This window comes from Takifugu flavidus, chromosome 5 (assembly GCF_003711565.1).
Source record: "Takifugu flavidus isolate HTHZ2018 chromosome 5, ASM371156v2, whole genome shotgun sequence".
Taxonomy (NCBI): Eukaryota; Metazoa; Chordata; class Actinopteri; order Tetraodontiformes; family Tetraodontidae; genus Takifugu; species Takifugu flavidus.
In genome coordinates, this window is record NC_079524.1 from 13167989 (window position 1) to 13195250 (window position 27262).

At 41.7% G+C, this 27262-nt stretch overlaps 2 protein-coding genes across 2 annotated transcripts in view; one reads left to right on the forward strand and one right to left on the reverse strand.

The window, feature by feature from the left end:
* The window catches only part of LOC130525914 (dynein axonemal heavy chain 2-like), a 46145-nt gene extending 27056 nt beyond the window's left edge, over positions 1-19089 (reverse strand). The window contains 24 exon segments of the mRNA XM_057033215.1: positions 77-240; positions 419-593; positions 747-903; positions 1358-1555; positions 1672-1864; positions 2254-2398; positions 2644-2832; positions 3010-3139; positions 3242-3351; positions 3578-3734; positions 3927-4073; positions 4696-4910; positions 4996-5175; positions 5730-5859; positions 5942-6147; positions 6427-6514; positions 6777-6934; positions 7042-7233; positions 8754-8998; positions 13005-13115; positions 13284-13512; positions 13737-13901; positions 14629-14883; positions 18970-19089. Of these exon segments, the coding sequence (XP_056889195.1) occupies positions 77-240; positions 419-593; positions 747-903; positions 1358-1555; positions 1672-1864; positions 2254-2398; positions 2644-2832; positions 3010-3139; positions 3242-3351; positions 3578-3734; positions 3927-4073; positions 4696-4910; positions 4996-5175; positions 5730-5859; positions 5942-6147; positions 6427-6514; positions 6777-6934; positions 7042-7233; positions 8754-8998; positions 13005-13115; positions 13284-13512; positions 13737-13901; positions 14629-14874 (3930 nt within the window). The 5' untranslated portion in view covers positions 14875-14883; positions 18970-19089.
* A 3306-nt stretch (positions 19090-22395) lies between these two features.
* Positions 22396-27009, forward strand: vamp5 (vesicle-associated membrane protein 5). Its single transcript, XM_057033294.1, has 3 exons — positions 22396-22680; positions 24616-24759; positions 25629-27009. Exons 1-3 carry the CDS (start codon positions 22678-22680, stop codon positions 25782-25784), a joined length of 303 nt encoding a protein of 100 aa, XP_056889274.1. The 5' UTR covers positions 22396-22677; the 3' UTR covers positions 25785-27009.
* The last annotated feature ends 253 nt before the right edge of the window (positions 27010-27262 follow it).

Here is a 27262-nt window from a genome sequence, read left to right on the forward strand (position 1 = left end):
ATTGCAGTTTAGATGGTGCCTGGGTGTACATTCAACCTCTGTATACTAATTTTCAGTTAGGATAAAGGATAAAGACCTTTTCCAGAATCTTTATGGCTCTAAATGGAGGCTGCTCTATTTTGAAGAAGCTCAACCCCTGAAGGACGGTACTTTCTTCCTGTCTGAGAGCCTCCAACTGATTGCGAAACCCTACTATCTCCTTCATGGCCAAATCACAGCCCAGCGAGCTGTTGAAAGGACCTGCAATAGCACATGAATGAATGTCATTAGATTTACTTGAAGAACAGACACATAAATATATATATATACATATAATACATATACACATAAAAACAAAAAGACATGAAATGTCCCAACACAGTCTGATGAGGTTAGCCACATCTGAGTTTAGAGAAAAAGACAGAACAACATAAATGACCTGTTTGACCAAAGTCCTTCAAAGCCAGTTTGGTCTTTTCCCTGAAGTCCTGAGAGGAGAGGAGGAGGTTATTCTTAAATTTCTCCTTCTGCTCCTGTAGCGTCTGGTCACAGTCAACTAATTTATGCTGGAACAAATCCCACTCTCCATTCAGCCTGCCATGCAGATCCTGCACCTGTGGACAAGAGCAGGATGTGGTCATAGCTCATTAGGGCAACACACTTGATTCTTTTCAACATTATAACAGTCCATGTAGTGAAATTCTGTGTGTGTGTGTGTGTGTGTGTTTGCGTGCGTGTCAGTGCTCTATTCCTGGGGACCGTTTTACCTCTGCTTCCACAAAAACTTCGTATTTGTCCAAAATTGCAAACTGGTCATGGATGAGGTGAATCTGAGCTTCTGTCTTGGGTAAGTTTGTCTGGAGAGTTTCCAAGAGCTTCAGCTTCTCAGCAAGTTCATTCAGTGTTACAGGAGGTTTTCTCAAGCTAAAAACACACATTCAAAACCATGAAATAACCATGAATGTGGATTTCTTTACTATTTTATGCTCATACCTGTGACTGTTTTAGCAGCCATTTTATACATACACACACATATATATATATACAGTATATATATATATATATATATACACACACACACACACACACACATATATATATACATACACACACACATACATACACACATACACACACATACATACATACATACATACATACATACATACATACATACATACATACATACATACATACATACATAACATAACATAACATATTAGAGTGTAATATATATGAGACTTTTCAGATATTATCCCAAGAAGGATTTAGTTACATATATTGAAAGGTTTCAGTCTAAATATAAATCATATGTGAGCTACTGTTAAGAGCTTATGCTCAATGTAAAGCTGTTTTGAATGAAATATCTTTGCCCAACCTGTCACTATGTTGCATCATTGCGTAGAGCTCCTTCAGCCGGCCAGTGGCTTTGTTTTTGAGCAGCTGTGTGAACTTAATTTGCCACTCGTTGCAGTGCTGTACCAGTAAGGACTTGAGTGGTGAACAATCAATCTGAACTGCCTGAATGTTCACCAGAGTGTCTTCCTGCTCAATAGTGTTGGCCTTCTCAGTATACCTGGAAAAAGCAAAGTTGACCTACATTATGTTATACAGAAAGCATTTCTTGCAGAACCCACCATATTTAGAAAAGGCACCAGTGCTTTGGTATCTTATGATGAGGAATGATCATACCTGTTTAGATCCGCATCAAAGGAAGACACGGGTGTGTTTAGCCTCCCGTAGCGTTGAACAAAGGAGTCCTTGTCTGTCTCCCAGATACCCTTGTATTTGTCCCAGCTCTTCCTGTAGATGTATATCTGCTCCACAATGGCTGACATCCCTGCAGTAACTGCAGCTTGAATCTTCCCTATCTCCTCGTCCTGCCCTAAAGGGTGTCAACAGAAAAATTAAGAGGTAACCATTTACCTATTCAATTCAAATTCCCTACAGGGATGAATAAAGTAAATCTTGAATCTTGAATCTTGTTTAAATTCTCCGTTTCAAATGTCTGTTATTGATGTTGTACACAAGCTCACTTTTATCAAGGTAAAATACTGTGTATGTTCATGTTTAAAGAAAATAACTTCATCACATTTTTTCCTTAAAAACTAATTTAAATTGAAAGAGATTATAATTCAGATTTTTTTCAGTTAAGATCTTTATTGGCATCAAGTTAGTTATCAAAAGGCGACCAAGTCAATGTAGGTTCCTGATCTCCTTGATGGTCAACAGCTCTGAAATAAACAGAAGTGTGTGTAGATTGGAAACACAAACCTATGCTGATGTGTATGGGCTTCTCCTGAGATTCTTTACAGGAGATGAGTTCAGGTAACCGTTTAAATTCTGAGATGGTGCCGATGAGCTGAGGCAACATGTTGACATTCTTCTCAAGCTTTTTGAGCGATGGGGAGAACTCAATCTTCACAAAGAGAAGAGAGTGAGTGTAAGGGGAGAGTGGGCGAGAGAGAATTTGACTGCTTGACCATTGTGTGTATAAAGGAGACAGCATAAATTCACATGTTTAAGATTTTATTTGGTTCTGACATGCTACTCATTAACTTTTCTGGCTGCTCAACTACAGGTTATGTACTTTACTAGAAGGATAAAAGAGCAAACAAATCTGACCACAAGACCTGCCTGGGCTAGATGGCTTTGTGGTTGTACCTTTGGTGTGGCAGTAGGAGATGCCTGACGCAGGGTTAACAGAACTTTGAACAGGGGACTCAGGGATGTCTTGTTGTCTCCACTCACAGCTCGACACAACTGTGTCATGCACTGCTTGATATTGCTTCTCAAGGCTTCCTCCACTATATGGTCCACCTTCTTGGCATAGGTCTCAAAGTGATTTTGGACCTTCAAATAGGAGGAAAAATATATAAATGAAGCAAAAGTACAAACTTTATTTATCATCTCTTTATTGTAAAACATTTAAAAACAGTCTTAGTTTTTTATGTTTCCGTGTTTAATATGTTTCTATCTTTTCTATGTTTAATGTTAATTAGTGATTAGCATAATAAATCAGCTTCTGACCTGGGATCCATCTTTAGAGAAGAAACTGTAAATCAGAGTCATGAACTGAACAATGTTGCCGTGTGCTGAGCGTAGTATTTTGAGTTGATTCTGTTGGTGAGTCTCTTGGGCATCCTCGAACTCTAAGTTCCTGAAAGTGGGAAACAATAAAGACTTGCACGACAATAGAATAAAAGGATTCTGTCCCTAATTAATCAGAATATTTCATTCCGAAGCTGATTTTGATGGCTACCTGTATATCGTCTTTCCATCCAACGCAATCAGGAATGTTTCACTCATCTGCTGACAGAGACTGGAGATGGAGAGATTGATGGATTTATATCTAGAGATGAGAGCCTGGAACTGAAGAGAAGAGAAAAGAGAAAGAACTCATCACAGCGACATCAACGAACACTTGTCAGTGATTACAAGATAAACTCACTGAAATAAAACCGGAATCAGACATTTGGGCTTACAATACATGAGACCAAAATACTAAGCTACTGAGGTTTTAAAATCTATTTTGAGAATCTTGAGTCATTTTCCTCTACTTTCTTCTGTGGCTTGACACAACAAAATGTGTTCTAACCTTGTCAACATGCACAATGCAGTCTTGGATGAAGTCTTTTGCGGTTCCCATAAATGACCACATGACCTTTGTCAAGCCTGGGCAAATCTTTGTATCCAAAACATTAATGTAGCCCTGAAAGAGACCCATCTCATCCCGGGACAGCAGACCAATGATTCTGATACACAACAGAAGTTCAAGACAACAAGTATATTAATATTTGATTTAAATACATAAAATTTGGAATATTTCTAAAGGGGCTGTTGTGAAATGTGTTAGGCTGCCACATCATGTTCCTGGAGGAGAGGAGTGGAACACTATAGAAAGACAAGAGATTATATGCAAGTGTGTACATGTGAGTGTGTCACACCTGTTGTAGTTCTTAATAAGCAGCAATGTTTCCTCCCTCAGGCCTTCCAGCTCTTGCCTGTGTTGGTAAATGTCACTTGCACACTGAGGAATCTCATATCTAAGTTTATCCCATTTGTGAATCTCAGAGAACAAGTCCAACAACTGGCTGGAAAAAAAGGAAGGACTAATGACAAGCTGGGCATTGTGTTTCTAAAGGTCAGTTATGTATTTTAGCAAATAATGCTTGAATAATTCCACTTTGAGGTGATCTTATACACAACACAGTTAGGTCTCTCAAATCAAATCAATCTTTATTCATATAGCGTCTTATACAATCAAAATTGTTTCAAGGCGCTTTCCAGAATCCCAGGGCCTAACCCCAGAAAAGCAACAGTGGCAAGGAAAAACTCCCTTGGAGAGGAGAGTGGCAAGGAAAAACTCCCTTGGAGAGGAGAGGAGAGGAGAGGAGAGGAGAGGAGAGGAGAGGAAGAGGAGAGGAGAGGAGAGGAGAGGAGAGGAGAGGAGAGGAGAGGAGGAGAAGAGGAGAGGAGAGGAGTCTTCTAGGAGGAGAGGAGGAGAGGAGGCTAGGAGAGGAAACCATGACCCAGTGGGGTGACAGAGGCCTGTCAGGTGATCATGTTTCCGGACCCTGGCAGCCTTGGCCTATAACAGCATAGCTCTGAGAGAGTTTAGGCTGAACTCTTCTGTGGCTGTGCGACAGTGAAAGAGCAACAGGAACCATAGACCAGGCATAGATGTACAGCATATAGTAATGGCAACTAACTCACTTGTCAAAGTTGAGGTCCAGCTTTGTGATATTATCCTTGCAGCGTACCATCAGGGGCTGCTCCAGTCTCTTCAAGTACTGCACCTCCAGGTTCTGGCTCCAATCAGCAAATGTTTTCCTCTCCATTTCTTCCAGAAATTGAGTTGTCTGGCTGTGGGTGTAAAGAACCTGCTCACCAGTGCACACCTCTGAGAGAAGGCCAGCTTTCCAAAGCACCTGGACAAGAAAAGAATGGAGAGTTTTTTATCAGTGTGGATCAGAACCAAATAGAAAACCTTAGTGAGCAGTTCAGCAAACCCACCTCCAGAGGTCTGGCCAAACTATGCTTGGAGTCTCTGATATACTGGACCACGTCTGCAACCTGCGGTAGCTGCTCAGGAAATGAAATGTTCTTGTTTGTTTGATCAAGAACCATTCGTAGTTGCTTCTTAAACATGTTAAAAACTTCCTCCGCCTTCTCTTGCAATGTACGTTTCATAGCCTGAGCAGAAGGATAATGGAAGATTATGAGTGGGTGGAGAAAAAAGAATGGTTTATGAATAGCAGCTCATATAATACAAACTATTCATCCACTGCAGCACATTTAGGAGGCAATGGTCACACTACATGGTCTCCACTACACTAATGTAATATCTGCTCTTGTCAGTTAGTTAATATGAGATCTTTTTTTCTTTTTTTTTCTTAATGAGATCAAGTTTCCAGATTGACTGAAGCTGTCACACAAGTTATCTGTTTACTTTTACTTATTGTTGCTCACATTGCCTGGTTATATTTAAACTTTTGGCTTTTGATTTGTTTGTTCTGGAATGTCAGATTTGTTGTAGCCAAGAACAAAAATGCAGCCATCCCATTTGAAAGAGATAAAAGATCAGCTGAGTGTGGAGGATCCACAGGTCACACCCACTTTTGTAAAGTCACTCAGACAATCCTGATGATCTAGCACCTTCTGAAAGGGCTGATACCTGTTACTTATTTACATAGACCCATTGAGTCACACTGATGTGCTTTCAATAAACAAGTGAGTGTTTCCGTTACCTCTCGAGTGGACAAAGGCTCAAATATGTCCAGAAGCCGAACACCCTCCTCTACGCTGAACACCGTGGAGAAAATGGAAGTGATCAGGGTTTGCATCATCATTTCCAGATCATTTACCGTCACACAAAACCTGTGTACAAAATAAAACACATGAATATCCCACACTGCTGCATCTTTGTACCCTCCATCAAGTCCTGTGTAACACAACCTACTTGTTGAATTCGCTACACCATTTGATGTTCAGGATGTCCAGGATGGCTTTATCACAAGACCGCAGCTTCTGCAGACTGAGGTGGAAGCTGCATTCAATCTCCAGGAGGGCACTGCTAAACTCTGGCCCCTGGGAGCCACTGAAGATGGGCAGGGGCCTCTGATGACCATCCTCCCAGCGAGCAAACTGATGCTGACAGTCACAAACCTGATAGCAGAGGAGACAAATCTCACCAACAAAAGAATTATGTGAAATACGACTAACTCATTGATGTCAGCAAAATATTTCAATAAGACACAAGTCAGCCTACAATTTTATTAATATTCTGTAAGGATGGGTCGCATTCCAGATGTGGATTGAAAGCCACACATGGAGGATCTTTTTCTCCTATATTCATGCCTTTAGTTTTTACATTTTAAAGAATGTCTCGTTGGAGACAGCCTGAGTAAGTTATATTTCAGCATGAAAAATTATTAATAAATTCACCTCAAGCAGTTCTTTAAACCTTTGAATGGAAGCGTCAACCACCACAAAAAAGCTTGTGTCATCCAGGTTCCAGTGCTTTGAAGAAAACCTTCCGTGACCAGACAACAGGAGCAGAGACAGAGGGGACATCAGGAGCAGCGCCAGAGAACACAAAAGGAGCAGCACTTCTGAAGAAGCACCAAGGTTTGGGCAAATTTTGGGTTCAGCAAAGTTAGAACTCAGCAGCTTAAAATGTAATTGAGTTGACTAAATGGTTTCAGGTTTGTAAAAAAAATGGTGAATTTTTATTTAATAGTAAGTTAGAAGTCAAAAATGTATCTATTTGCTAAAAATGCTGTAATTTTTGGTACTTTTGTTGAATCTGTGAAGCTCTACAGTAAGTCTCCCTCCAGGACTGGCAGCACCAGATGCAGTCATTGAGAATTCTCTTGCTGGATGACACGTAACCCTCAAAGATCTGATCCAGAGAGATGCTTTGTGTGCACAGACGGATGATCTCATTAGTCACCTGTAAAATAGGACCACACAACCCCATTGTCACTTTCTCTCCAGGCTTGAGCAGTCTGACACTTGGAATTGTTGTAATGGTGCTTAGAATGAAATAAAAGCAGCAACCATGAGGACAAGATCACTGATCTTCTCATTGCTGCTGTAATGGTGGTTGTTGGCCCAGATGGTGTAAATGAGATTGATAATGCGTTTCATCTTCGGGGCAACTTCACTGGGTTTGAGCTGTTCCAGCTCCTCACATGGCTTCTTCAGCAGAGACAAGAATTTCACATTTACTGCAGCCTGCTCACTGTGATCCTGCAAAACACACACAGGAAGCACAAACAAAATCAATGTTCCATGAATACATGTGTAACTTTCTACAATCAGCAAAAAAGATAAAACAAAAAAGAACCAGGAGCAACAGTAAACAATTAACAGGAAATGCAAAGAAATCAAACATTAATCTTTTGGCTTCTGAAGCCTTTCTCACTAAAGAACTCTGTAGGAGACTTGAGGTTTGGGATCAGGGTTTGGGGTCTTAGAAGATGGGAATAAGGTTCTAGTTCTCAGGTTGGACAGGAAATCATCTAACACGTCCCAGTTTTTCAAAGTAATGATAATAAATATATGATGAAATGATGAAAAGTCTAGCAATCTTACAACAATCTCACCCACTGCATCACTGACTATATTAATTTTTGTCTGGAGAACACCGTACCCACCAGGACTGTACGGCGCTTCTCTCATCCACCTCACAACATGGATTTTGGACTACCTCATAAAAAGACCACAGTTTGTGAGGGTGAAGGGCTTCAATGGGGAGTACAGAGAACTTATTCAGGACTTTGTGGACTGGAGCCTGCGGAATAACCTCCAGATCAACACCAGTAAAACCAAGGAGCTAGTGGTGTGTAACAACCCCCCGCTTGCACCAGTGAACATCCTGGGAATGGACATTGATGCTGTGAAGTCGTATAAGTAACTAGGTGTTAACCTAAACAATAACCTGGACTGGACACACAACACAGACACCCTTGTCAAGAAGGGCAATAGCAGACTGTTCCTGCTCAGAAGGCTGAGGTCTCTGCAGGGACCACTCCTGAGGACTTTCTATGACTCTAGGGTGGGCTCAGCCATCTTTTATGGAATCGTCTGCTGGTCCAGCAGCATCACAGACAGGGACAGGAAGAGGATAGACAGACTGGTAAGGAGGGCCAGCTCTGTCCTGGGATGTCCCCTGGACTCAGTGGAGGTGGTGGGAAACGGGAGGATGATGGCTAAGCTGTCATCCATGTTGAACAACATGTCCCACCCCCTACAGGACACCCTGACAGCACTGGGCAGCTCGTTAAGTGAGCGGCTGCTCCACCCTCGCTGTGTGAAGGAGAGGTGTCGCAGATTTTCCTGCCGGCTGCTGTCAGACTGCACAATAAACATAATGCCCGCTAGTCTGCAGACTAGTAGACATAAATAAATAACTGCTTTTACCACTGGACTCACACAATAACATTACAATTCTCTAATAGCATTTCAACCATTCTGCACACACTGAATATTATATATTCTAATATGTATATGGTATACACTCTCTGTACTATGTACAAATACAGTATACAAAAGGCTGATGTGTCCACTTATCTTGGATTATTATATTTATATATATTCTTTTTTTTATATATTTTCTGTTCTTATTTCATTTTTTTCTCTGCGTGTTTTTGCTGCTGTTGCACTGTAAATTTCCCCGTTGTGGGACAAATAAAGGAATCTGAATCTGAATCTGTATTGTGCATCTGTTGCAAAACTGTCCTGCTTCATTCATTTCACATTATTCCTACCTGGATTTCCTTTGTCAGCCTGAGAAAGCGCTGAACATAAGCAGACTTGAAAATCAGCAGGATGCTCAGCACATGTTTGACCTCTGGACTATGCAGCTGCTTGTCGATGTCCAACAGTTTGGTGGAGCGACTCTTCCACAAGTTCAGTTCTTGCAGTGGGCCCCAACCTTTCTTCAGCACTGATGGACCAGGCTTGTGGTCCGTCAGTGCTTCCTTTACCTGGTCTGTCCAGTGGATCATAGCAGCTGAAATTATGAAAAATATGTCAGCAACTAGTTGCAGATGCACCTCAAAAAGCTTCTGTAAACTGAAAAATTGTGTTTCCTGGAATACTGAACATGGCCAGAATAGATCTGTGAAGATGTGTGCGCTTCTTTCAGCATTTGTAGTGGAAATTTTGAACTCCTAGCTTTTATGAAATGGCATTTTCTCCTTTTCCACTGAATTTTGTGACATACTAGTTACTTTATCTGTTTTTTTCCTTTAGAAGCAATGAAAACAGAAGAAATGTAGAATAAAATAACTAAATGTACATAAAAGTGACCTGACAAACCAGGGTTCAGACCAGGATGCAGAGTTGTAGTCTTAAACACCTCTCTGCTGCTTCCATAGAACCCTCATCCACCAACAATAACACACTGTATTTAACACTATAGAGGTAGTCTCTGTTGTTGAGCAGGGGAGCGCTCTGAGCAGGGGAGCGGTCAATCACCATAATCTTATTAAAATTAATACCAAAGAACAAATTGGAGAAACTAACATCACAATTAAATGTGGACTATTAAATATTAGATCTCTTTTGTGTAAATCCCTGTTAGTGCACGACCTGATAGCGGATCATCACATTGATTTATTTTGTTTAACTGAGACCTGGCTTCAGGAGGAGTATGTTAGCTTAAATATATCTACTCCTCCTACCCATCATAACTATCATATTCCTCGTGGCACTGGTCGAGGAGGGGGAGTGGCAGCAATCTATCACTCCAAGTTATTAATTAATCCTAGACCAAAACATGGTTCCAATTCATTTGAAAGCTTGACTCTTGGCATCACCCATCTGAACTGGAAGGCAGAAAAGCCACTTTTGTTTGTAGTTGTATATCAGCCCCTTGCTGGACCACATTCAGAGTTCCTGTCTGAGTTCTCTGATTTCTTATCTGACTTGGTCCTCAGAGCAGATAAAGTCATTATTATTGGAGACTTTAATATCCATGTAGATGTCATAAATGACAGCTTTAGAAATGGCTTCATTTCTTAACTTGAGTCAGTTGGTTTCCTTTAACAGATAAACCAACCAACTCATAGCTTCAACCACACCCTTGATCTAGTTCTGACTTACGGTGTTGAGGTAGAACATGTGTCAGTGTTCCCTCAGAACCCACTCTTGTCAGACCATTCTTTGATCACTTTTACATTTATGATTAAGGATTCTTCTATACTCAGAACACAATCTTGCTATAGCAGGTGTCTAATGCTGTTGATAAGTTTAAGGAAGTGATCCCTGTGCTTATCCCAGGACCACCAAGTGCTTCTCCGGGAATCAATCATTATAATCTTAGCCCTGCAGAGGTTGACTCTATTGGTGAAGGTGCAGCAACCTCACTGAGAATCACGCTTGATTCTGTTGCCCCCCTGATAAAGAAAATAGTAAATCAGAGGAGGTGTGCCCCCTGGTATAATTCACACATTAGGACCCTCAAGCAGAAAGTGCAAAGACTAGAAAGGAAGTGGTATTCTTGTAAAATAGATAGCTACCATTTAGCCTGGAAAGACTGTCTGGCAGTTTACAAAAAGGCCCTTCATAAGGCTAGAACAGCTTATTTTTCTTCAATTGAAGAAAACAAGAACAACCCCAGGTTTCTTTTCAGCACTGTGGCCAGATTAACCAAGAGTCACAGTGTTTTAGATCCACGTATCCCTTCTTTCCTTAGTGGTGAAGACTTCATGAGCTTCTTTACTGATAAAGTTCTAGCTATCAGAGAAAAAGCTAACCAGGCCATCCCAACAACTGGACCATATCCAGATGTGCTGACTTTGGGAACATACAGGGTCTCTAATGAGCCCTTAAACTCCTTCACCTCTATATACATTTCTGAGGCGTTTTTGCAAATTCAGAAATCCAAGTACAAGATTAATTGCTGTTAATTAGTGAAAGGTACCCCGGTCCTACATGGTGGCAGTGATTAAGCCATTGCTTAAAAAACCATCACTGGATCCTGATGTATTAGCAAATTATAGGCCAATATCCAAACTTCCTTTTATCTCTAAAATTCTTGAGAAGGTGGTGGTGACTCAGTTACTGGAGCACCTGCAGAGAAACTGCCTGTTTGAGATGTTTCAGTCAGGGCTAAGAGCTCACCACAGGACAGAAAAAGCACTTATTAAAGTTACTAATGATCTTCTTATAGCTTCAGATCATGGACTGGTTTCTATGCTGGTTCTGCTGGACCTCAATGCTGCTTTTGATACAGTTGATCAGAGCATCCTGTTACAGAGACTCGAACATATGATTGGTATTAAAGGGACAGCACTAGACTGGTTTAGATCATATTTATGAGATATATACCAGTTTGCTCATGTCCATGGCGTTCCCTCTTCATACACTAGGGTTAGCCATGGAGTTCCACAAGGTTCTGTACTTGGACCAATCTTTTTCACCTTTTACACGCTTCCCTTAGGAAACATTATTCAGCAGCATGGAATAAATTTTCACTGTTGTGCTGACGACACTCAGCTATATCTATCCATGAAACCAGAGGAGACAGAGCAGTTAGTGAAGCTTCAGGCCTGTCTTAAAGACATAAAGTCTTGGATGTCTTCAAATTTCTCCTTAACTCAGGAAAAACTGAGGTCATGGTGTTTGGTCCTGAACCTCTCAGGGATAGGTTAGATCACATTATCACTAGATGGTATCTCCTTAGCATCTAGTCTCTCTGTGAAGAATCTTGGAGTAACTTTTGACCAAAATTTGTCCTTTAACTCACACATCAAAATAGTCTCTAGAAGTGCCTTTTTCACCTGAGGAACATCACAAAGATCAGGAAACTACTGACGTGGCATGATGCTGAAAAGTTAGTCCATGCATTTGTTACTTCCAGGCTGGGCTATTGTAATTCGTTATTATCAGGGTGTCCAAACAACTCTTTAAGAAGCCTCCAGCTGATCCAAAATGCTGCAGCTTCCTGTCCAGGTATGGGAGGCTGACTCCATCTCTACTTTTAAGATTAGACTTATTGTCACTAATTCCGTAGTCCCAGTTACTATCATAGACAGACAACTTATCATACTTAGGGGGTCATCTAATCATTAGGTTAACATCTTAGCTATGCTGCTATAGGCCGAGGCTGCCGGGGTCCAGAAACATGATCACCTGACAGGCTTCTGTCACCCCACCGGGAAATGGTCTCCTCTCCTCTCCTCCTCCTCTCCTCTCCTCTCTCCTCTCCTCTCCTCTCTATTCTTTCCTCTACCTGTCCTCCCCCTTCTCCTCTCTCTCTAGGTTTCTTCCTGTTAAAGGGGAGTTTTTCCTTGCCACTGTTGCTTGTTGGGGGTCAGGCCCTGGGATTCTGTAAAGCGCCTAGAAACAATTTTGATTGTTACAGACGCTATATATATAAATAAAGATTGATTGATTGATAAATTAAGTTTCATCACAGCACTTGTGATGATGGAAAAAAAATAAAACTGGGAAGAGGCAAAAAGGGAAAAAATAACTATGATTGGAGATGTAAACCAACTACTGGGGTCCACGGTTCCGGGTCGTGTGTTGTGGTCCTGCTTGCTTCTTCCTGCAGGGGGTGTGGAGGAGCCGGATGCACCTGTCAGCAATCTCCATCAGCCACCTATTTAAGGACGGAGCACCTGTCTGCCAGTGTCGGAGAGCTATCGTGTTTCCATGGTAGAGCTGATTCCTGTTTCTTCATGTTTGTTAGAACTCGTAGTAACGCTTCCCCCTGCCTGTTCAAGGTCTCCATACCGCCCTGCTGGAGGGAGGGAAGAAGGCGCAGGAGCAGACTCTCGAGTTTACTTCGCTCTGGACCTCTCTGTGCACCCCGGAAGACTGGATGAGTGCTTCTCCTGCAGTCCAGGAAGACTTTTGAACTGACCGTTTAATAAAAATTTTGGTGTTGGACATTGCTCCCACTGTGTTTGATCTGCTTTTGGGTCCAGGAAAAAACCTACTCCTAACACCAACAACCTTATAAAGGTGCATCTGAAAATTAGAAGAATGTGTGAACACAGTAAACTCACCCTCCAGCCTCTCCACAAGCTGCTTGTCCTTGCTGGCCTCCTCTGGGCTCAACTGTAGACATTCTACTGGGATATTCATAACTGTCCTTCCATCCTCCTCATATGCTTCATCTTTTCAAAAATGCAGATAGAAATAAGGGAAATTTTAGATGTTGCAAAATTGGTCTTTGTCTTCAGAGCATAAACAGTGTTCAAGGCAGAGAACCCAAGACACCAAGATGGAACACTGTCACACAGTTAGGTTTTACTAAACCAACTGTTCTTTTCTGAGACACACACCTGAGAGAAATGTGAGGAAGTCATGCATGTGCTGGTGATGCTGGTCCTTCTTGCTCTTGTCCCAGAAGGTGCTGAGGGCAACAGCTGGAGCATGCAACCAAGTCAGGTCTTGAAGAAACCTCTTGACTGGCTCACCGCGGACACTCCCACACTGCACAACTTTGTTAAAGCTCTTATCTGTAATCATGGCTCCAGGATGGCGAATAAAGTAGAACAGGTGCTCCAGAACCTGAAGGAATCAAGTATAACTTTACAGCTAAATAAACTTTTTCTAAGAAATTAGCAAACGGAATATCACTTGAATGTTTGCATCAACTACAATTAAACAGACTTAATTTATATTGAAACAATACTCCACATATTTTATTACTCTAAATAAAATCTCACAAACACATTCATTAATATCTATCAGACAAGAATGTGCCAAATATGAAATAAATATGTCTTCTATACCAGTAACGGAGCAGAAGAGGCCACCTGCAGCCTTCCATCACTGTCCATGTAAACCAGCAGCGTTGTGATTGTGGTGTCCATAATAAACTCATCCAAAGCTTTGTGATTCTCTGCTGTCCACAACGCTTCATTTAGACCAGGAAGAATAACACAGCGCTTCAACAGCTAGGGTTAGGAGTTAGGGGTTGGGGGTTAGGGTTATAGGAAAGGGTTAAGAGTTCGGGATTTGGATTAGAGTTAAAGTTAAGGGTTAGGGATAGGGGTAAGGGTTTAGGGTGTAGGGTCAGGGTTAGGGTTAGTGTTAGTGTTATGGGATAAGGGTTAGGGTTAGGAGTTAGGGTTAGGGTTAGGGTTAGTGTTATGGGATAAGGGTTAGGGTTAGGAGTTAGGATTAGGGTTAGGGTTAGGGGTTAGCATTAGAGTTAAGGTTAGGATTAAGGGATAAGGGTTAGGGTTAGTGTTAGTGTTAAGGGATAAGGTTTAGGGTTAGGGTTACAGTTAGAGTTAGGGGTTAGTTAAGGGATAAGAGTTAGGATTAGGGGTTAAGGGTTAGGGTTAGAGTTAAGGGTTAGGGTTAATAGTTAAGGATTAGGGTTAGTGTTAGGGTTAAGGGATAAGGGTTCATTTTAGAGATAGGGTTAAGAGTTAAGGGTTAAGGGTTAGGGCAGACAAATGTTGGGGCAAATGAGGGGTTAAAATGAAAAGAGGGGAGAGAACAACATAACTGGTTATTCAATGACAGAAGGTAAAAAAAGAAAAACAAAAATGTATTGATTCATTGATTAAGTTACACAAAATCCACCTCTCTCTCGCTCTGTCTAGTGTGTGGGCTTGTCAGAACAGGGTTCAATCAATTGAAAAATCTATCAATTATGTGACACCTCTCACTCACCTTCCTTATCTTTTCTTCCGGCATGTGACATCTGTTCTTCCTCTCTTCATCTTCCTTGGCAGCAGCCTTTGTAGAATCTTTTGCCAGTTCTCTAACGGTCCGTTTGTTCAACTGCCTTTTCTCGCTCTCAGTCAGTTCCTCTGTAGAAAACAGGTACCGGTAGTCTTCCCCCTTAATCTCTGCTTCTGACACCTCCATCTTCTCTGCTTCTTTCTTTTTAAGATCCTTTTTAGGATACTTACTCATCTCTGTAACCTGAAAAGGAAAAACAAAAAAAATATATATATATATTGTGTGTGTGTGTGTCAAACCCAGAAAGATGACAACAGACCCACCAAGGGCTTAGACTGAACAATACTGGAAGAGTATTTGGGAGAAAGGGGCAACACACAACACTAATGCAACACAATGGCTACAAGACTTACAGTCAGAGCACAGCCAACTTCCAGAACAAGACCCAGTAGTCATCACCTTAGCAGACATCCAAACAAGAGTGTCCAACATGAAGAGCTGGATAGCACCAGGGCCCAATAAGATCCACGGCTACTGGCTTAAGAAGCTGACTGCACTCTATGAACGCCTGGTAGCACAGATGAACCAGCTTTTAACATCAGGGAACCACCCAGAGTGGCTAACCCAGGGCCGGACCTGAGGCCCATAACTTGCCTCAGCACCACATGGAAGCTCCTATCAGGCATCATAGCGACTAAGATCAGCAGGCACATGGATCAATACATGAGCAGAGCGCAGAAAGACATAGGCAACAACACCAAAAGTGACAAGCACCAGCTATTGGTCAACAAGGCAATCGCCCAGGACTGTATGACACGGCATACCAACCTGTGCACTGCCTGGATTGATTACAAGAAAGCCTATGACTCATGGGTCAGCATCAGATGCAGCATATATCAAGGAGAAGAGAAAAGGTGATCACAACTGATGTGGTTGAACTACCTGAAGGGAACATCACAGATGTGTAGGATAGCTACAAATACCTAGGGATCCTGCAGGCAAATGGTAACCATGAGGAGGCAGCTAGGAGGTCAGCCACAGCTAAATACCTATAGAGGTTAAGGCAAACCCTGAAAAGTCAGCTAAATGGTAAGCATAAACACCTACACCCTGCCAGTAATCAGATACCCTGCTGGCATAATACCTTGGCCGCTGGAAGAGATACAAGCCACTGACATCAAGATAAGGAAGCTCCTCACCATGCATGGAGGGTTTCACCCTGAGTCCAGCATTCTGAAGATGTACAAGGAGCGAAAGGAAGGGGGGCGAGTAATAGTAAGTGTCCAAACTACTGTCCAGGAGGAAACAAAAAGCCTCCGAGAGTACATCAAGAAGATGGCCCCCACTGACCGGCTGCTGAGCGAATGCCTCAGACAACAAAAGCCCACCAAGGAGGAGGAGCCTGAGGGGCTATCATGGAAGGATAAGCCCCTGCATGGTACGTATCACTGACAAATTGAGGAAGTGGCCGATATCGAGAAAACCTACCAGTGGCTGGAAAAGGCCAGACTGAAAGACAGCTCAGAGGCACTACCCATGGCTGCACAAGAACAGGCCCTGAACACCTGAGAAATAGAGGCCAGGGTCTACCATACCAGACAAGACCCCAGGTGTAGGCTGTGTGGAGACGCCCCTGAGACAGTCCAACATATCACAGCAGGGTGCAAGATGTTGGCAGGCAAAGCATACATGGAGCGCCATAACCAGGTAGCTGGCATAGTGTACAGGAACATCTGCACTAAGTATGGACTGGAGATCCCAGGGTCCAGGTGGGAGACACCCCCAAAAGTGCTGGAGAAGAAGCAGGCCAAGATCCTGTGGGACTTCCAGATCTAGACTGACAAGACAGTGGTGGCCAATCAGCCTGACATAGTGGTGGTAGATAAACACCAGAAGACAGTGGTGGTGATAGATGTAGCAATCCCAAGTGATAGCAACATCAGAAAGGAGAGGACCCGAGTTTGATGGAAAGAGGCACCGCCCAGGAGGGTGAGGAAGAGATTTTTTTTTATATACACTGCTCAAAAAAATTAGAGGAACACTTCGAAAACACATCAGATCTAAACGGGGGGAAAATGATCTTGAATATCTTTCCTGATAAAAAGTAGGTGATGTATTAGTAACAAAATGATACCACATATGTCCCAGAGGTGTTCTATTGGGTTTAGGTCAGGTGAACGTGGGGGCCAGTCAATGGTATCAATTCCTTCATCCTCCAGGAACTACCTGCATACTCTAGCCACATGAGGTCAGGCATTGTCTTGGACCAGGAGGAACCCAGGTCCCACTGCACCAGCGTAGGTTCTGACAGTGGGTCCAAGGATTTCATCCTGATACCTAATAGCAGTCAGGGTGCCATTATCTAACCTGTAGCTGTCTGTACGTCCTTCCAGGGATATGCCTCCCCAGACCATCACTGACCCACCACCAAACCGGTCATGCTGAATGATGTTGCAGGCAGCATAACGGTCTCCAAGGCATCTCCAGAACCTTTCACGTTTGTCGCATGTGCTCAGGTTGAACCTGCTGTCATCGGTGAAGAGCACAGGGCGCCAGTGGCGTAGTTGCCAATTCTGGTGGTCTACGGCAAATTCCAATCGAGCTCTATGGTGCCGGGCAGTGAGCACAGGGCCCACTACAGGATGTCGGGCCCTCAGGCCACCCTCATGGAGCCTGTTTCTGATTGTTTGGTCAGAAACATTCACACCAGTGGCCTGCTGGAGGTCATTTTGTAGGGCTCTGGCAGTGCTCATCCTGTTCCTCCTTGCACAAAGGAGCCGATACCGATCCTGCTGAGGGTTTAAGGACCTTCTACAGCCCTGTCCAGCTCTCCTGGAGTCTCCTGGAATCTCCTCCATGCTCTTGAGACTGTGCTGGGAGACACAGCAAACCTTGCAACAGCACGTATTGATGTGCCATCCTGGAGGAGTTGGACTACTTGTGCATCCTCTGTAGCATCCAGGTACTGCACCATGCTATCAACAGCGATGGAGGAGTTGGACTACTTGTGCATCCTCTGTAGCATCCAGGTACTGCACCATGCTATCAACAGCGATGTTGGAGTTGGACTACTTGTGCATCCTCTGTAGCATCCAGGTACTGCACCATGCTATCAACAGTGATGTTGATCCAAGCCAAATGAATAACTACAGCAGTAGAAAGTCAGACAGTAAAAAATCAGCCAAAAGAGATGAGGAGGGAAAAAAGTATCAGTGGCTGCAACCTGGAAAGCCATTCCTGTTTTGGGGGCCATCTCATTATTGCCCCTCTGATGCACCTGTTGTTGATTTCATTAACAACAAAGCAGCAGAAACTGATTAACAACCCCCTCTGCTACTTAACTGACAGATCAATATCCCAGACGTTTGACTGATTAAAAAGTGTTCCCCTAATTTTTTTGAGCAGTGTACACACACACACACACACACACACACACACACACACACACATATATATATATATATATTTTTCAGTCTTTTTAGGAGAAGTTTACAATAATAATAGTTACGGGTGATTCCACAGAAATTATGACTGTTATCTCACCTTATATTTTGGATTTCTTTCCATAGTTGCTGATTGCGGTTGAAGTTAATTGATACAATAGATACAGTGGGCAGTTGTAATAAAATGGAACATAGCTGTAATATAGTATGTGGCTTTGTATAAAAGCTCCTTTGACCTTTTATCATAGAAAGGTTATAATTTGAAGCTTCTATCCTTAGACTTTACTTTGTTCCTATGCTGCATGAGGTCAGGTTTGAATAATGGTAAATATGACTGGAGCTTTTTCCCTCCATTTATTTTAGGCCACAAATTTGCAGAAATATTTCTTGGACATTGTTGCTGAAGCATAGAAAGGTCAGACCCACCAGTCCTAGTGAAGCCATATGTTTTAGTTTTTCTTGTGAACGTGTTACTAGCAGGACTAGTTACCAAACTTTGCAACAAAATAATTGAGTTAGAAAAAGGTATTATGCTGGGATCGTCTTTGTACTGGGAATTCATGAAGAGGCCCAGAAATTATTACAGTAAAAATCTAAACTAGGCCTTACCTGTGAGAGGGACTTAGGGGACCCCCCTTCCATTTTAGTACTTCAAGTTCTGGAATACACATCTTTGGTGGGAAATACTGAACATAGCAGTTATTTAGTTTCATAAAGTTTTAACAAATTCGTTTTGTTTGTTTTTTTGTTTTATGTTTTTTTTTTTGGGGGGGGGGGTGCAAATTATACGTTTATCAGTTATAGATATAAGTAATGTGGTCGCAATCAAAAGTTTGGGGATTTTCTTAAAAAGTGGGCGAAAGTAATAATGTGAAAGTTCACTTACCGTTTAAACTTTTACGGATGCTGTACAATAATTTGACGCTGCATTTTAACCTGTTCAGTTGTGTCTAAAAGGTATTACGGTTGCCTAGGAAACCCTTTCGACTGCATTTGAACCGGAAGTAGAATCAACAAGTTTTTCCGGTCACTGAGCCTTTGATCTGCTCACGGAACACACTCTGGTTACTTCGAGCAGTAGAATTTCTTATTACGTTGCCGTTATTCATTGCCAAGTCTAGAACAGTGTTCATCGGGAACAAAAATGTTTGATTATAAACATTCTATTTTGGTAAAGGTTTGATTGCATTATTAAAAACTACAAGGTTAAGCAACCGAGCTTAATCCAGAGTAGATGTTTTCTTTAACTGAGTGAATTATCGACCATTTTCCGCTGTGATTTCAATAAGCGTGTAATAAATTATATAATCTTACATAAACAAAAACAATTTTAAAGTGTAAGTCAAGGAGGCTGTTCTTGTTGTCTAATCTTTATAATCAGTTGATAACATCATCATTGAACTTTATAAGTTGTTTTCAGTGTTTTAATTAATTCACTCTCAGCCAATCAGCTGAAAGTGATGGGCGCCTCTCTGGCTCCCCCCGCTGAACTGTTGTTGACCAACAGGCCCTACTGTCAAAATGTATTTGTCTTACGTGTCCTTCCCTGTACTTTTGACTCTATTAGTCATGCTTAAAGTAGGTGTATTAGATTCTTATTCTGGCTTGACACTCTTCTTTATTCTGTCCCAAATGGTCTGCTTAATGCTCAATGCAGGCTGCAGCAGGTCAGTCATATTTCAGAACACATTAAAATTATATGTTCAGAATTCTAAAAATGTCTAATGGAGACAATTTCTGGTTTGAAATGGTTCTCATAAAATAAATTACTCTGTCATTTGGTTCACACGGAATTAAAACAACTAACAGGACAGAAAAATGATGTTAATGAATGTTATTTATTTTCTTTGTGGACACATTTTCTCTGACATTTAATATCACAAAAGTGTTAAGAAGATCATAAAGCTTTACAAATGACAACAACCTAACATAAACCAGCCTGTACAGATTTACCGTTCCCTTGATGCAACACAACTGTTAGAACCGCTTAGAATAAATTGCAGACTTTTTAGAATACAACCGAAGTATCATAATGAAAACACAGAAGTTCCCCATCTGTGTCTTCACCACAGACTCCACTTAATTTCACAAGCAGTTCCTCACATTTATGGAACAGTTTCTGCTCATTAACATTGCGAGCAGCCACGGCTGCAGAAACATGATCACCCGACAGGCCTCTCTCACCCTGCTGGGTCATGGTTGCTCTCCTCTCCTCTCCTCTCCTCTCCTCTCCTCTCCTCTCCTCTCTCCTCTCCTCTCCTCCTCTCCTCTCCTCCTCTCCTCTCCTCTCCTCTCTCTCCTCTCCTCTCCTCTCCTCTCCTCCTTTGTTTTTTATAATTTTGTTTTTGTAATTATATGTTTGTCGATTGCAGTTTTTGCTCAGTGTGAAGCTGTTTTCACACAAAACAGGCACCACGCTGTAATCTGTCACTTCACATCCAGTAAATTCAGTAAAAACAGCAGTGGTCCTCAGTGAGGGACCCACATTTCTGACCCCAGACCAGCAGCTGAGCTGGATCAGTTGCAGCCATCCAGAATCTTTATCTCAGTGCAAATGGACGAGAATTCCCATTGTGAATAAAATCTACTCCAGTTTACTAAGAGATGTTAATGAAACACCAGAGGTTCAGCACGAACAGAATAAAACAAGCCTAGCCTAGCTGACAGATAAAGAAAGAAATATAAATGTATACATAAAAAACCGACACTAGATGACGCCAGAGACACCGACGAGTTTACCATAACAGGTGACGATGAGTCAACCTCGTTTACTTATGGATGTTCCCGATGTTCATGAACGCCACAGACACAAGAGCCACTGTGGTCGTGGTGCGTTTGGGGACTTCAGTCAAATGTGGGCACAGCGGACACGTGAAGGCAGCTGCTGAGGCGTGTCTGCGCACATCTGTTGTGGATAGACAAGACTTTTAAATAACTTAAATATTTTTCGCTTCCTTTTTCACTGTAAGGGAAATGCCCACAATCCACAGCTGACATGTTCCATTCTGCAGGAAACTAATCCAACAGGTTCTGACATGTATCCTGATTAAGGATAGTTTTCCACTGTTTTGTCAACAGGTCGTGAGTCAGAAATAAAGCTGTGGTGGATTTGGCACATCTCTGACCGCCAGACTAGCAGAGAAAAGCCTCTGAAAGCTCAGTTTTGTTGGCAACAGCGCTGGGAACGCGAACCATTGAGGTCATGTGGATGTGAGTGTGTGGTCCGGGCATGAGGCTGAGACAATGATGTGATGGATGTAACTGAATGTGGCCTTTGTGTTGCTTCAGCATTTCCCAGAAGAAGAGCCTGTTGAGCCATGACCTGACTGGGAAATGACCATCAGAGCTGCTCCTCAGTGTGTCAAAGTACTGCAGGAGCTGAAGTACACCATGACACTGCAGTAATTTAGGTTTAGCGACAATTCATTTGTTCCGGCCTCACCAATCCATGATAGAAGCAGGAAGTGTCAGCAGGAAGCAGAATACTAGAACTGTACTATGTGCAGCAAACAGACCTGTGTTGTTAATATAATAAATAACTACACATTATGTACTTTGTGACGTTGCAGTACCACCCTGTTCCATTTCAGTATAATTCTGAATATGAACTACCCCACAACAACAATACTGTTCTATGAAAATAGAGCATTATCATGTCATCACATTAACTCATATATCATAATACCTGAACCCTGAGGGTCTGATACAACTGTAAAAGCCTGTAAACATCGAGTTGCAGGGCCGTTTATTCTGCAAACCTGACGGTGACACAAAACTCCTTTTTGGTGAATTATTAGAGCTGCTGTCTTTACATCCTTTCATCTAGGATATATGATGAGCGCAGCATCTGAGTTGGTGCACACATATTCATGCAGCAGCTTCTGTCTGTCCTCAGCAGACAGCCCCCTCACTTCAGAACAGTTTTGTTATTTTATAGCTAATAACACAACCATGACATTTCCTTCACCCCAACAAGACAAGAGTCAACAAATGTTGTTTGATTAGAAGAAAGTGAATTTAGTTTAATAAGATGTGAATTTAACGTGTATATGGACCGACCGATTTATATTGTTCTTGTTTATATCATTTAAATAATATAGATTAATTAATAACCCAATAAATAAATAAGGCACCGAGCAAGAAATGATGTCAAGTAAAAAGTAAACCGACACGTTGCTAAATGTGAGGAATAATGAAAGCGAAGCAAAATTAAAAAAAAAAAAAAAAAAAACAGGACTAAATATGAACCACTGGCGCTATTTCCTAGTTTAAGTGTCTTGTCTCTTGATATTCGATAACATGTCCGGACGGGCGGGACCTCTGATCACGTGATCTCACTTCCGCGGTGTGGCATGTTTGTGTCGTCACTCGTTTTCTCACAGTATTATTTTTTTCGGGAATCACTTGAACGCACCATAACCTGGCTGTCTAGAGCTGTGGACCGAGCGCTGCTCACGAGAAGTGAAAGTGACAGTAGAAGAAGAAAAGAGATTAAAACAGGCGTTGAGAACCCGGTCAGAACCCGCAGCTCTGCTGAATTACACTTTAGATGCTGAAGATCCGGTAACAGACGGGACATAAACAGACGACAGACATGGTGAGACAGAACAAAGTTAATATTTACTAGACCGATCATAAAGTGTGTCTTTATAGGCTCAACACGCAAGCGTTTCTTCTAGAAAAAATGTATTTTAGGGTACTTAAGTGTTGAGTCCAAAATAATACTGTTGTTTTTGTTTTGTTTTTTACTACAAGTAATGTACCGTATTCAGAGTTAAAGGAGAACTCAAATTAAATCCATTTGCTGTCTGTAAAACTTATGTTGCCTGATATTTTGCTGAATAATAAGATTTTAAACAATAAACATGCACAATGGCACAATGTTACAAACAGAACAGAAACACAACAACAAAAAACGCTCATGACTTAAGAGTTTAGTAATGGAAGCACATGGAAATGTATTTTATCTTATTGTTTTGTTGTCCTCTTGTACAAACAGACAAAAGACAAGTTCTGCAAGTAATGTGCATGTAATATATTATCAGTCTTTTAAGCAGTCAGTCAGTCTGCACTGTTGATATGGTTTAAAAGCACTACAGCAGAAAAAAGTGCAGCAAATAAAAGAATTGTTTCACAGCTTTGCTGACATCTTTTTAGCTGAAGTCCTGAATCAAGAATGCAGTTTTGGCTTCAGTCACAATCAGGAATCTACATGTCAGCCTTCAATTCATGTGAATCAACGTAGCTCATTAAAAACAGAAGATTCTTCTGTTTGAACTGGACAAACATGAGGCAATGCTTTAATGACCTTGTTATTATATGATGTGGGTGTGGTTTCCATGGATATGCCAGGTATAAGAATGCTGGCAGAAGGAGAGAGAGGGAGAGAAGGAAGGAAACAAGGAGGGGAACTGCAATGGGCAACAGTTCCTGTGTTCTAGACTCCATGGGTGGAATTTTAAACACGACTATTGTTCAAACACACGTTTGGGGGCCACAACTGAGATATGTGTCCTTCTGAGGCGGTGCGGGCATAAAAACTGTTTCACATGAATTTATGTCTGAGCTGCAGTTTTAAAAGGTTCAGAGAAGAAAAAGCTGTTTTGTTCTTTCTGTTGGTTTCCTCTTCCTGTCGACTCTTGAGATGGCAGCTTCCGTGCGTGGCTCATGGGGTCAAGGTGAAGGAGACCTGTCAGGACACTCCTAACCTGGAGGTTAATGTGAACTGTGAACATCCTGCTCCACAACTGTTGTTACATGGAAATTTATCAGATAGGTGGAAAGAAGCTCTTGCTGCTCCTTTTAGTTAATAAGCAGCCATCCAGTCTGGTTGTAACCTGTTTTTGATGTGTTGGGGGGGAAGCAAACGGTCCCTGCTCATGTTACCAACCAGAGACACTCAGTCCACAGCAAAACCAAACTAAAAGTGAAATAGCATCATGAAGAAGTGAGTATACAGCGCCGCACATCTGAAATTAACCCTTCTAAATAGCGGCTCACCTTCACTTCTGAGAGGCTCATTTGAGAAGTACGTTACTTCAACTAATGGATGTCTGTCTGGTTCAGTGTTGATTCAACACAAACCCCAGCAGGAAGTGTGTCGGCTGCCTTTATCAAAAAGCCATGAAGGCAGATCTGTATCAGACACGTGTGGGGAGAAACTCTAAATCCAGCAACTCAACAAAGAAATCTTTCATTCTCACAGGCAAACAGGAGTTTATAGTGTTTTTGATGGTTGTGTTAAAACTGGACAAACCAGTTTAAACGGTGCTTGTTAACTGTTGGTGATCACACGATTGTGAAGCAAGACTGTGCAGCAGCAGCTGTCAAGCTAAAATTCACCACAATCTTTTATAACAGGAAATGCTTTTCCTCCAGATTTTGCTAATTTTCTGGTCCTCTGTGAGGAGGATTTTCCAGATGACGTCCAAACATCTTACGTTAACCTGAAGCCACATTAGGCTGTCACAATCAAGAATCTAAGTTCTTCCATGTGTTTGGGTCTTTTTGATGGCGCCGTGTTGTTGGGCAGGAGAATGGGAAGAGTCGCCTGCAGCAGAGGCAGGAGGAGGTGGAGGAGGTGAAGGTCATCATGCTGGAGAACCTGAATAAAGCTGACGAGAGATCTGGCAAACTGGATGACCTGGAGGATCGAGCTGATCAGCTGCTGGCAAAGGTAAGCTGCTGTGATGGAGCTGCAGCTCCAACAGGGGCTGATTAACCTACAGACATCTGGGGCAGGAAACGTCATATTCAGAACTATAAATACTCCTTAGGTGGAGCTGCTCAGGAAAACAAATGTACAATTTACATCCTGATTGTGTTTGATGGCACTATTTTTAGAGAGGCATTTCCTATTGTTCCCTAAGATGAATAAAGTAAGCTGGTGTCCCGGGTACGGCTGAGGGAGTCCAGGACATGCCAGCAGGCACATGTCCGTTCTGGGGTCAGCAGGCAGGTCGTGTCGCTCCCATGTTGAGCAGTTTGCTGCTCTGGCATCAGCTGCTATTTTTAAAGCAGCTCCAATGACACGATGGTGGCTGAATTATTATAGTAGACCAATGTGGTGCTGCCCTCTGATCAGCACATTAGCTGCTTCAACTGATTGCTTTGGTCAAACAGCTTCATTTAAATGTGGCTCCCTCTTACTGGCATCGTTTGACTGGTTTTAGTTCTGCCAAAGAGAACAAATTCAGGATGTCTGTGTAGATTCTCAATCATCAAGGTCATTGTATCCAAGGTAGTTTTCTCTGTCAACTGGACTGGGTTTCTTCTCTTGAAAATGTTTTGCCTTCTATCCAGAAGGCTTCTTCAGTTCTGAAATATATATAACTATATTTTCAAGCTCTCTCCCCAGCGATTTCAGAACTGAAGAAGCCTTCTGGATAGAAGGCGAAACGTTTTCAAGAGAAATTCTGGATCTTTTTTGCTAACTTCTAGTTGAATGGTGTAGAGTTTCAAGGTGGGCTGTTTGTTGATCCCATTAAGGACCACAGTTTAACAATGAACCACTTGCATGTGAACATCTGTGTGTTTCCCCCACAGAGCAAAACTTTCGAGAAGAAGGCCAACCAGGTGAAACAGAAGAAAAGAACAGAAAACAACAGGATGAAAGTGGTGGCAACTGTGGTGGCCGTGTTCATCGGCGCCATCATTATTGGAGTTATAATCTACGCCATCGTCACCAATACAGAGCAATAGCTCCTCTACTGGTCGGATAGGACTGAGACAAAGTGGGTGGACACAGAATGAGGGGATGTGGGACATCTCTGCATTCTTTCTTTGTATAGAGCTTATTTATGGGAACGTTGGTCCCACTCGTCATCAAAATAGTTCATATGGTACCATTGGCACTCAGTTGCTTTAGTGTGTTTGCCTTCATGTTGGAAATGAACACATGGGATCTTTACAATTTAAAGGTTTAGCAAAGCACATTAGACTGCTAGCTTTGTATGTTGTCCATGAGCAGCGCTCAGAGGGACAGAAGAAGTGATCAACTGTGTAAGATCACAGCAGAGCGAGAACAAATAGTGGCTCTAGAATGGTGTTTCAACAAGTTACATTTCCACTGTTCAGAAAAGTCACGTTTGTCCTAAATATGGGCATAAATATTTAACATGAAGTCCACACTTCACACCCTCATAATTGGCTCATGTTTTTAATCAACCCAACAATCTTTATAAATATCACTCACTGGCTAATCACAAACCCAAAGATTTTATTCTTCCAGGATTGGAACATTTTAAATATCAATATATTTCATCTGTAGCTGTGCTAAAGAGAACGGTGATCCCTGCTGGCCGACACCTTCACCGCACCCTTATTCGACATGTATCGATTGTAAAATCCTTTGAACAAAGGTCAAATGTAATCATGTAAATCCTAAATTTTGCCTGTTTTTTGCCTCGGAACCGTAACTTTTATTTTCTGCTTTGACCTCTTCATAGTGGATCTTTGTTATTTCACTTTTACTTTTATGCAAACTTGAAATGTTTCTTATTAGTTGATAATGTGCTTTTGTGTAACTTTTTGATCAGATTTACTCATAACTTGGAACTTTTATTGGATGCAGTCATTCAGTCTGCTAGAACCATCTACAAAGAGATAATGCGGGCAAAAGGTTAAAGAAAATTAAACTGTTTTTGTCCATTTGAAACTTGTAGATTCCAGCTGCCACTGCCCATTGGAAACTGTTGATGTGTCCAAACTGCAGTCATATTTGAGATAAAGAGGCCATCTGATTGTTGGTTTATTGACTGTGAATCAATTAGATAACAGTTTGATTTTTCTGTGATGGTTTTTGTTCAGCATCCGTTTGGTTCTTATATTTGCTAAAAACCAAATCTGTAGGTGTTTTCCGATTGAAAGTGAAGTGAACTGTGTAAAACAGCAATATTAGGAAAATTAAAAACAGAACTATGCTGGGCTTTCTTTCTCATGTGTTACAGTTATCTTATTTCTGTATTATGCCCTGTTTAGAAAGCTCGCTTAAATTATCAACCTCTACTTTTATAGCTTATAAATTAGATCATTTTCTCCCGTAAAATATATTCCCTTATAATATTCTCTGATCTTGAAATTGTAATGGCTGTAAAATAATGTTAAATAATGGTTTGAACTGACATGCACATTTAGGCCATAAAACTTCCTCTTAAATTTCTGTTTGGGTACATTTAAGA